Source organism: Populus euphratica, unplaced genomic scaffold, assembly GCF_000495115.2.
Source record: "Populus euphratica unplaced genomic scaffold, PopEup_1.0 scaffold528.1, whole genome shotgun sequence".
Taxonomy (NCBI): Eukaryota; Viridiplantae; Streptophyta; class Magnoliopsida; order Malpighiales; family Salicaceae; genus Populus; species Populus euphratica.
In genome coordinates this window covers 205,419-215,806 of record NW_011500078.1, presented here as the reverse complement: position 1 = coordinate 215,806, position 10,388 = coordinate 205,419, and the positions used below count along the sequence as shown (strand labels likewise).

Genomic DNA, 10,388 nt, shown 5'->3' with positions numbered 1-10,388 from the left:
GTTTAAGTAGTTATATGATTTGAATAAACATGATTTTTTCTTTAATTTACATTTTGTAAACAATCTTTTTTTACAGGGAAAAAGATCATATATCAACTTATCAAAGATTAACTAACTTAATAGTGTTATTCGTATTCTTCAAGTTCTTAGGTACAAGGTGATTTTTGGGTCTAAGTTTTTTTTCAATATCTTTGGTTTTTAGGTACAATATTACCTTTGGGTTAAGGTTTCAAAACTGATATTTAGCTTTTTTGATTTGGTTTTCAATTTTGTTATGAATTGCATGCGTGACCATATGATCATGAAAATCATATAACCGAGAGGCTCTTCCTCTTCTTTATTTGGATTGATCTTGCTTAGAGCATCTATCACTAAAGCCCACTTTACTTAAAAGCTTTCTTAAACCAACCTAAAATTATACGAATATAAAGATACAAATAAAGTTGAATAAGTGATTAGACGGGTTTTTACCCTTGATGAGGAGTGGGCAAATGAAGGGAAATACGAAGAAAAAGTTGGCAACATCAATGGGTATTGTCTCTATCAAAATTTCCTGATTAGAAAGAAACATACACCAAGTAACCATTAAACATTTCTCTCTCTCTCTCTCTTTCTCTCTCTAAGTGTTTGGTGAAAGTTATTTAAATATGAAAATTTGATAATGGCATGAGAAAGAGTTAGCTTTTCCACCTCTATAAAAGATAACTAAGCATCCTTACTTGTAAAACTTCATTGTTTTTTTTACTTGATTGATCGGTCAAGCATGTCATTTTATATTATCTCATTATATTAAATCACCATACCATGTAATTTTATAAAATAAAAAATTATCTTTAGTAAATGTGATTGACAACAATATTCTATAAAAGTTATTTATTTCCTTCTTTCACTTACACCGAATCATACCTCCTGCAATGCAGTTTTGAAAATGTTGTTTGTCTCCCCTTTCCACTTGCATTGAAACATGTCTTATATAATGCAATTTTGAAAAAGTTACATATCTTCTCCTTCAATCTCTATTTTTATATTATCCAATTACATTAAAATGACTCAATCATATCACTCTATAAAAGTTATTTGTCTTTTTCTTTTGACCAAACATGCCTCTAACATTGCATGACTACATTATATAAGTCTATGAGAGCTACTTGTCTCTTTTTTCCATCTCTAACCAAGCATGTTTTTTTTTTTATAGCTACACCCCATATATTTTTATTTTTCTACTTGGCAATCATCAAAGTAAGGCAAATTTAAGTATGTGAAATGCGCGTAATTTCAAATACTAAAGGGAGCAACTAATAAGGTTGTTAAAATAAAAAAGAAAAACTTGGGCTCAAAACTAAGCCTAAGAAATAAATATTGGGCTTAAAACAAAGTCTAATAAAAAAATAATGAGGTTATCTAAAATTAAAGAAGAAAATCTTTGGCTCAAAACTAAGCTTGTAGAGGGAATTTTAGGTCAAAATAGAGTCTAATAAATAAGTGAGAGAAAGAGAAATAGATGGTACCCAAAATGAAGTAGAAAAATCTTGGGCTTAAAAATGATCCCAACAATAAAGAAAAAAGGATGCCCAAAAATTAAAGAAAAAAAGCAAAATCAATAAAGAGAAGGAAAAAAAAAACAAACTGAAAAGGAGAAGGGAAAATCAAGGAGGATAACCTTAAGCTCAAAACTAAGCCTTATAAATATCAAAATCAATGAGAAAAAAACTTAGGCTTAAAACCGAGTCTAGTGAAAATAAGTTAGTTTCAAAACCAAACCCAACAAATAAAGAAAATAATAGCTATAAACTAAATAATAGAGGGGAAGATTGGTCTAAATCAATCTCTCTGGGCTCACATCAAGGTTATTTTATTTTTCTTTTATTTTGAGTATTATCTATGTTAGATACATTAAACAATGTTAAACAAACTTTCGCCGCAACAATCACCACCTAAATCTCTTGTTTTATATAAACATCTGCTTGAACGTCTTGTTTCACAAGTTAACAATACGAGTACTTATATGAATTATTATTTCTATAGTTTAACTACAAGGTTTCACACGTTTCATGATAAAAATAATTATTTTTCTATAATTATTCCTAGGAGTATGATAAACAACATGTTCATAACCTTACCCTATATAGTACAAATTCATATGATTAAGCAAGTATAGATACTCAAGATCACCAAGTATGTAACATAACATAACATAATAAATTATGAAATAAATCAGAATTATTTAAACATAACACTCTTATATATATTTTTTTAATATATGTTACATAAGTAATTTGCTACTACCTTAAGCATAAAAGGATACTATAAACCACTATCCCAACCCAACTTCAAAATTTTTTTCAAAGCCCATTAAATATTCCTGTAAGGTTTGAAATATTTTTTTGACTTTTGTCTCCCAAATCCCTGTAGTTTTCTTTTCTTTTTTTCCCTCGTAATTCTAATTTAGCAATGGCAGGAAATTCCGAGGTACTCACTGGTTCTGGGAAGGTTTCCTGCGCAAAGTGTAAACTACATGTATACATGCCTATAATTTGGCAACATTTACTTACCCTGAAGGTGTCCAAATCTTTAGTAGGAGGGACTGAAAAGAGTCATGAAGGAAAGGATCTACACCACCGGCCCATTATAATTACTTCTTTGCAGCCACATGTCCACGTGGACAATTAACTGTAGCAAAGCCCAAAGCATACGAGGAATGCACATAGCAAGCAAGCAAATGCAATCGAATCACACACATGCAAGCCCGGCTTACAAGCAACTTCCTATTCACTTTCTAATTTTCAGAAAAAAATTGTTGATTGGTTCGGAAGATGGGTTTGAGAACTTCAGTATTATAGGGGAAACTGGAATTCTGAAAAGTGCATAATGGTAGGATTCGAAGTACTAATACAATGGCAATGTATAAATCATAAAGGCAAATGATGAATACATGTGCGGACAAGGTTACAGATTAGTTTTTCCGATGTGGCAGATTCCGGTGATCCACTGGTGACTTCTTTTTGGGGTTACAGATCCACTTATCACTTTGATGCACTACTGAAAAGTAAAAGTGAAGAAAAAGGAATGAATGGAACCTCGATAAACTTGCATGAAAGAATTAGGGAAAGAATCAAACCCGCTTTGCTCTAAATGCTTCCTTCAATGGGACTAATATATTAATTTTACTGTCCCTCCGTCCTCACGTATTCTCACCACCCTGCTTTATATGCCGCCTCCATTTTCACTCTTTACCTCCACAGAGAGAAACATGCAAAGAGGGATGGCACGTCTTAATCTGCATCTACTGCTGTCGCTGATTCTACTCGCGGTCTCATCAGGTAAACGTTTTCTAAATCCTTATCAGCTCTGCTCCTTGTTTTATGAATTAATTAGCTAACTCTATTGATTTATAGTGCTATGCCAGGTTGGTTTATTTGATAGTGTAGAACGTCATGGGTTTTTAGTAGGGTCCACCACTAAAACTTCTTCAGTACAACTTCCTTAATGTTATACTTATACCCCTGGTTTGCAATACCATCAACCGACTACTAGTGTGTTTGATAAAACCGAGAAGTACTAGTAATAATTTGATAGTGTAGAAAGTCTAGGGTTTTTAGTAGGGCCCACCACTAAAACAGTAAAAATACATTTAAGATTGAATTCAGGCTATTTTTTAATATTTGGTTCAGAGAAAAACGATAAATAAGTTCGGTTAATATAACCTTCAGTTTAATTAAAAAGTTGTTACAAAGATTGAATTAATCAAGATTTTTCTTTGATGGAAATTTAAGATTTTTAATTAACTTATTGATTTTTTTGAATTATGATTCAAAATTATAGACGTTTCTCTATAATAATTTAAATCACTAGCCATTCTTACAACCTTTTGAATCTATTTCATCATAATATTTTCCTGTTCTTAACTCAATTTCCCCGGATGGACAGGGCCAAAAATGATAGAGAGTCTGAGAGTCTTCACCATAACTAATTATTGCAAAGAAACGGTATGGCCGGGTATCTTCCCAGGTGAGAACTTCAATGGTGGTGGATTTGAGTTGAAACCAGGCCAATCTAGTGTCTTAAATGCTCCGGTTGGCTGGAGTGGGCGGATATGGGGAAGAACAGGCTGTCGTTTTGACAAAAATGGCAACGGTTCATGCAAGACTGGGACCTGTGGTTCATTCCTGAAATGCAGGGCCTCAGGTGAAACCCCTGCCTCACTTGCTGAATTTACCCTAACAACACTCGACTTTTACGATGTCAGCCTTGTCGACGGGTTTAACTTGCCAATAACTGTTACGCCGATCAACGGTAAAGGAAATTGCAGTGTAGCTGGCTGTGATGCAGATTTGAGGAATACTTGCCCTTCAGAGCTGGCTGTTAAGTCCAAGGGAAAGGTCATCGCTTGTCGAAGCGCTTGTGATGTGTTCAACACGGATGAATATTGTTGCAGGGGACTTTATGGAAACCCTAGGGTGTGCCAACCTACATTTTATTCAAAGAAGTTCAAAGAAGCTTGCCCCACTGCTTATAGCTATGCATATGATGATCCTTCCAGTATTTGTACGTGCGCAGGAACAGATTATGTCATCACCTTTTGCTCATCCAGGTTAGTAAACAGGACGACCACATATATTAAGATTTTCAGCTTCTTTCCTATATAATATCCATGGATATATATATATATATATAAGCAGAAGAATCCCTACAAGAATAAGAGAAATTCTGTCTTATTAAAGTTTTTGGATTCGGTATAAACATGTATACTTTCTGGTTTTGATTTCAGGAAGCGAGGGGTTTGCACCTACCATAATAACAAGCTTGTTTGCAGTGGATCAAGAGGCTTAAAATCACTGATTGAGAGATGGTGGGCTCTCGTTTTCGTATTGCCACTGTTACTTGCCTTCTGATAATGGATTCTAAGCAAGAAGAACACGTTTTCTGTTTTCGAAGCCTCATTTTTTATGAGCTTCACCTTGTACGATTTTATTACCGATTTAATCTTCTCTTCGCGCGAGGAAGTATTTCCGAATTGAATGTAGATACGGATTTGCTCATTCTATTTATTTCAACTTAATTTGTTATTTCTTTAAAAAGATAGAAAGAATGGCGTCTGTTTATCCTTTTGTACATCGCCCCCAACACGGAGGGGGAGGCGAGGGAATTTATTTAATGAGCGTAACTACTGCAAAATCGGCGAGCATTACTATTGAAATCTTTTATCCGTTCTTATTTGGATTGAATTATTTTTAATTAATTTTTTTAATATTAACTATTTAAAAATATTTTAAATTTTAAAATTATATTTAAACACTTTTTATCGTGTTTATATTATATAATTTAAAATTAATTTATTTTAATATTTAAATTGAAATCATGTTTATATATATATATATATATATATATAGAATGTTATTTTATTAAATATCATTTAATTTTAAATTTATTTTCAAATCCAATTATAATATTTTTTATTACATTAGCAAGCATTTTTTTTATATCCCTTTATTATTTTTTTATTAAATAATTAAAATATCATTTTGATAGATTTCAATCAATTTAATATTTATTTTTTAATAAGATTTACACCTTTTTTATATAATGTTAGCTATCATTTTGTTGATTGTTCCATGTGAACCTGCTGCATATTTTTTTCATCATGAATATTTTATTAAAAATATTTTTTTCTTGAATTTCTATTGGTTTTTGTTTAATGAACTGTGTTTTTTTATAAAAAAAAACTATATTTTTAAATATACATGTAATCTTAAAACTACATAGAGAAATGAAAAAAAAAAAATTGTCCTTGGCGTTTAAATTTGATATACTGTTCATTAGCATATGATGTATATTTTAAAAAATATTTTTTAATTAAAAATATATTAAAATAATAATTTTCAATTTTTTTAATAACAGAACATTCAAATCATAAAAATGACATTAAAAAATAATTATAATTAAAAATAAAAAATAAAACAGAACAAAAACCCTCGTACGCGGGACCCATCCTATACAAGCAGTGCGTATATAAAACGTGGTAAGTTCTCTCACCCAGTCCCTCCGAACGGAGAAGAAAAACATCAACAGTCAAGTTGATAAAAAAACAAGAAGAAGAAGACTGAAAAATGGCGAGTGGCGGTGCTGCTGCTGCTGGTGGTGGAAAAGTGTCGTTCAAAGTTACGCTCACCTCCGATCCAAAACTCCCTTTCAAAGTGTGCGTTAATTCGTTTCAGTTTCTTTAATTTTCTTTTTTCCTTTTTGATTCGCTGTTGAGTTTCTTAATTGCGGTTTATCTTTTAATTCAATGTGCTAATTTTTGAAATTCCAGATTTAGCGTACCGGAAGCAGCCCCGTTCACGGCCGTTTTGAAATTCGCTGCCGAGGAATTCAAAGTTCCTCCCCAAACCAGCGCTATCATCACCAACGGTACTTCTCTTCTTTCGTGTTTCTTCTTATAATTTGTTTTTACATGCAATGAGAAAATGCGTGTAAAAATATGAGAGCAGCAAAAAATAAGAGGACATAAGAGTTTGAAATAATTTGATAAGAGCCTCATGAGATTATGTTGGAAACAAAAGCATTGAGTATAAGATAATTATGGTATATGTTAACTATATGCATGTACAAGGCAACAAAATGTCACTCTAATGATGCATATTGAAAAGCCTATTTAATATTGCGGCAGATATTGTTTTTCAAGGTTTTTTTATTTGAAAATATATTAAAATAATATTTTTTTATTTTAAAAAAAATTATTTTTGATATTCAAAACGATATAAAAACAAAAAAAAAATAAAACATTTTCAATTTTTTTCAAAATCATTTTTGAAATTCAAAAACGTTTCTGAAACTAAAAAAGAAACAGGTTTTTAACCAAGATGGTTGAACTAATGTTAAATCATATATCACTTGTGGTTTCTCTAAACACCAATTTGACCTTTCAAAATTATCTTACTATTTTTTTATTTTTTTATTTTAGTTTTGCTGTTACTCCCTGCTAAATTGTTGTTTTGTTTTCCGCCCTTTTTAAGATATTACTTACATGGTTTGGAGGTTGAGTTTTTCTTGATTTTGTCATTGTTTTTACACTCTGGCAAAATCTATGTGATGTAATACTTGTTCTGATGGAATTCTATTTTCAAATAGATGCCCATGTTGGAATTTGATTTGACGGTGTGATGGAGTGGATTTTTTAATTAGTTTAATTGCTTGTTTTACATTTTGATCTTATATATATATATATATATATATGAACTGTAAAATCACAATTTTCATGAGATCCTCTATGATTTTCAACTGGGCGAGCTGTCTGTTGACAAATTCAAATTTTATGTTTAAATAATTTTTCATAGCATATTACTTTTGGCCTCTAAGTATTTTTCTTGTTTTACTGATCATAGTCTTCTTCTGTTCTATCTGTTACTCTTGGTGGCTTAACAACTGGTATGTGCTGTTTTAGGACTCTTAAGGACTGTTTCATTTCTATTTTCTTATCATGTTGGTTAACATATTGCTTTTAGCCTCCTAAATTTATAGGTAAAATGCTGCTAAATCTATGCAACTGGGAAACAAGAAAACTTAAAATGGCCTTCTTTTTTTTTAAGTTGAAGCTTTTTCTTGTGATGCGTATATGCATAACAGAGACTTGCACAAATGTTGTATTCTAGATTCTACTGGTTTCCCTGAAAATCAATTTGAGTTGGAAAGTAATCTCATCCCAAATTTTTAATGTTTTATTTCTATTTTCTCCCTCTTAATCTGGCCTTCCACTCTTCTCCTAAAAAGATCATTCTTTAAACAGTAGGAAAGTTGTTTCTTTAGTTTGCATTGCCCACCTTGAGTGATTAGTTTTTGGGACATGATAGTTGTTCTGCTGGAATCTCATTTTCTGGGACATTTTTCCTGCAATTGGATTTGGCATTACACAATGGAGTGAATTCCTTTTAATTAGTTTTAATTCCTGATTTTGTCAAATGGAAAACTTGGTTTTTATCCTATTTACTAAAGCTCGCTTGACAGTTTTCATTTTGATGAGCTCTTTGCCTATATCCGATGTTTGTTTACTGCTGCTACACCTCAGGGATGGACCTACTTGGTCCTTTGAAGAGGAACATATTTGAAAACTAGAAGTTACCTCATTTTAAGCTATTTAGACCAGAAAACTTTTCCTTTTTTGATGATTGCCTCCTCATCTCATTTTGTTTGTCACCTGTACCCTCTTTTATTCTGAAATTTGGAGTCGGTAAACAGCTAGCATGAGCTGTTTCAGGACTCTTAAGGCAATGTTTGGTTCTTGTATTCGAAAAGTGATCTTTGTTTTGTAAAATAAAAGGTTGTTTTGTGGGACTAGAAAACTCATCTTACATACTGTGTTACATCTGTTTAATGAATCTTGTACGAGAAAGTGCACTCTATTTTTGGAATAGAAAGGAAGTTGAATTCGGGCTAACATGTTCTGAAAATACACATGAAAGACACGGGAACCAAAAATAGAGGGTTTCAGTTAGGTTAAAATATCTTGTTTTAACCATCGTATGGTTTTGGAGAAGAGTTTTGAAATTCTATGCAACTATGAAATCTTTAAACCTATGTTGCTTTCCTTTTTTAAAGTTGAAGGCTGTTCTCTTGATGCTTTTGTGTTCAACTGAGATGCTTGAACAAGTGTCAGATCACATGTTTTTGAATATCGATTTTGAGCTTGGAAAATAATTTTTCTTGAACTTTTTGTTCAGTCCCTGCTAAACTGTTTTCTTGACAAACGACTCCCTTAAAAGATGTTCTTATTTACATGGTTGAAAAGTTAAACTTTTTTGCATTGTTTCTAGACCCTGAGGACTATTCTATGTGATGTTGTACTTCTGCTGGAATTGTATTTTGGTCTGTATTTGTCTTGGACTTTGATCTGGCATAGTGCCATGAAGTAAAACTGTGATTCACTGTCTGCATTTCTCTTTTTCATACGGAAGACCAGAAATTTTTTATCGTGATGGTCCTTGATGATTTTCAACTGATTTAGAGGCAAGCAAACTCTTGAGATTTCCTTTAAAAAAGTGCTCTTGATTTATGGTCGCCTTGTCACTGGGATTTGGGATTACATAACTGATTTGCGTTGGCATTATGAAGAGATTAGACAAGTCAAATTGACAGGATGGAAAAATCCAATTTGGTTTTGTAAATGAATTGACTACATTGATCTTTATTTTTTCTATGAACATGCGGTCTAAGCCATTACTTGTCTCCCTCGCATTTTTCTCTGTTTCTTACATCAAACCTTTTGTTTTGACTTCCCTCTCCAGATGGAGTGGGAATCAATCCTCAACAAAGTGCAGGTATGCCATGCTCTCTTTATATTTTTAGATGTGTGTTTTCAGTTAATTCGCCGTTGTCTTTTTATGGTGTCTCCCAATGGATGGTAATTGATCATAATATTATAAGTTGCATGTATGCCTCATGTCCCATCTCCACGTTCTAGTTTTGCCATTTTCAGCATCCCATAATATCAAGGATATGTCTGCCAGTAACCCCTAGGATCATGAGTAAGGCACAAATCATTTATTGTTCATGCCTTGTCTGTCTTCAACAGATAACACAGTAGCTTTTATTATCATCCCAATTGCAAGTGATCAGATTTCTGTTAAGATATCATCACTTTAGCTTTAGAAGTGCATTGACAGTACATTAATGTGCTTTTGCGATTTCAGTGAGTTACTTCTCAATTTGTTTAGGAAAAAAACTAAATCGTAACCCTTCAACCCTAGGCCTTGCTCATATGGTAGCTCCGTATGTTAGGAAGTATCTTTTCATGATGATATAATTAAATGATTTGTGCACTACACTGTTGACAAGGATCTTGATTTTTGTTACACGTGCTTTTGACTGGCTAGGCAATGTCTTCCTTAAACATGGTACTGAACTGCGCTTGATCCCCCGTGATAGAGTTGGAGCTTTTGAATGTTGAAAACAGGATTATCATCAGACATAGGAAGTTTTTTATCTTTTTGCTTATTCTGTGTCTTGTTTTCTTCTGTGCCATTCTATAAGCTGGGTTGATAGTTGCCTGTTCGCATTATATTAGTGTAACTGATATGATGATCAATATGAACTGGGATGAAAGGTAGCTGCAACACATGGTCTTTGAATTAATCACAATGGAAAGGTCGCGTTGCTCTTTTTCTTAGTCCTTTCTCTTCCATTTTGTCCAATCCATAATTCCACCAGAGATTTGAGCTAGGGGTGAATGATTATAGGTCAAAGGCGTGGTTACTTCTAATCAGGGCCAATACAGATGCCATGGTTTTAGTACTTTTTTACCTTGACTTAATTGGATTATAGATCTAGGTTATAGACTAAAATAAAGGCTCGTTAGGGAAGTACATGTGCCTCATGGGTTTTTCAGGGATGATTAT

General features: G+C 32.6%; 2 protein-coding genes across 3 annotated transcripts; both read left to right on the top strand.

Moving 5' to 3' along the window:
• The first annotated feature begins 3,216 nt into the window (after window positions 1-3,216).
• Window positions 3,217-5,066, top strand: LOC105108709 (thaumatin-like protein). Its single transcript, XM_011003128.1, has 3 exons — window positions 3,217-3,320; window positions 3,928-4,591; window positions 4,769-5,066. The coding sequence occupies exons 1-3, from the start codon at window positions 3,251-3,253 to the stop codon at window positions 4,890-4,892; spliced, it is 858 nt and encodes a 285-aa protein (XP_011001430.1). The 5' UTR covers window positions 3,217-3,250; the 3' UTR covers window positions 4,893-5,066.
• Window positions 5,067-6,008: 942 nt separating this feature from the next.
• LOC105108708 (ubiquitin-fold modifier 1) lies at window positions 6,009-10,159 on the top strand. Of its 2 annotated transcripts, XM_011003126.1 has the most exons (4): window positions 6,011-6,196; window positions 6,311-6,408; window positions 9,279-9,311; window positions 9,867-10,159. In XM_011003126.1, exons 1-4 carry the CDS (start codon window positions 6,108-6,110, stop codon window positions 9,938-9,940), a joined length of 294 nt encoding a protein of 97 aa, XP_011001428.1. In that variant the 5' UTR covers window positions 6,011-6,107; the 3' UTR covers window positions 9,941-10,159. The 2 variants fall into 2 exon arrangements, with proteins under 2 accessions (XP_011001429.1, XP_011001428.1); XM_011003127.1 differs by lacking the exon at window positions 9,279-9,311 and having other exon boundaries at window positions 6,009-6,196.
• Window positions 10,160-10,388: the final 229 nt, after the last annotated feature.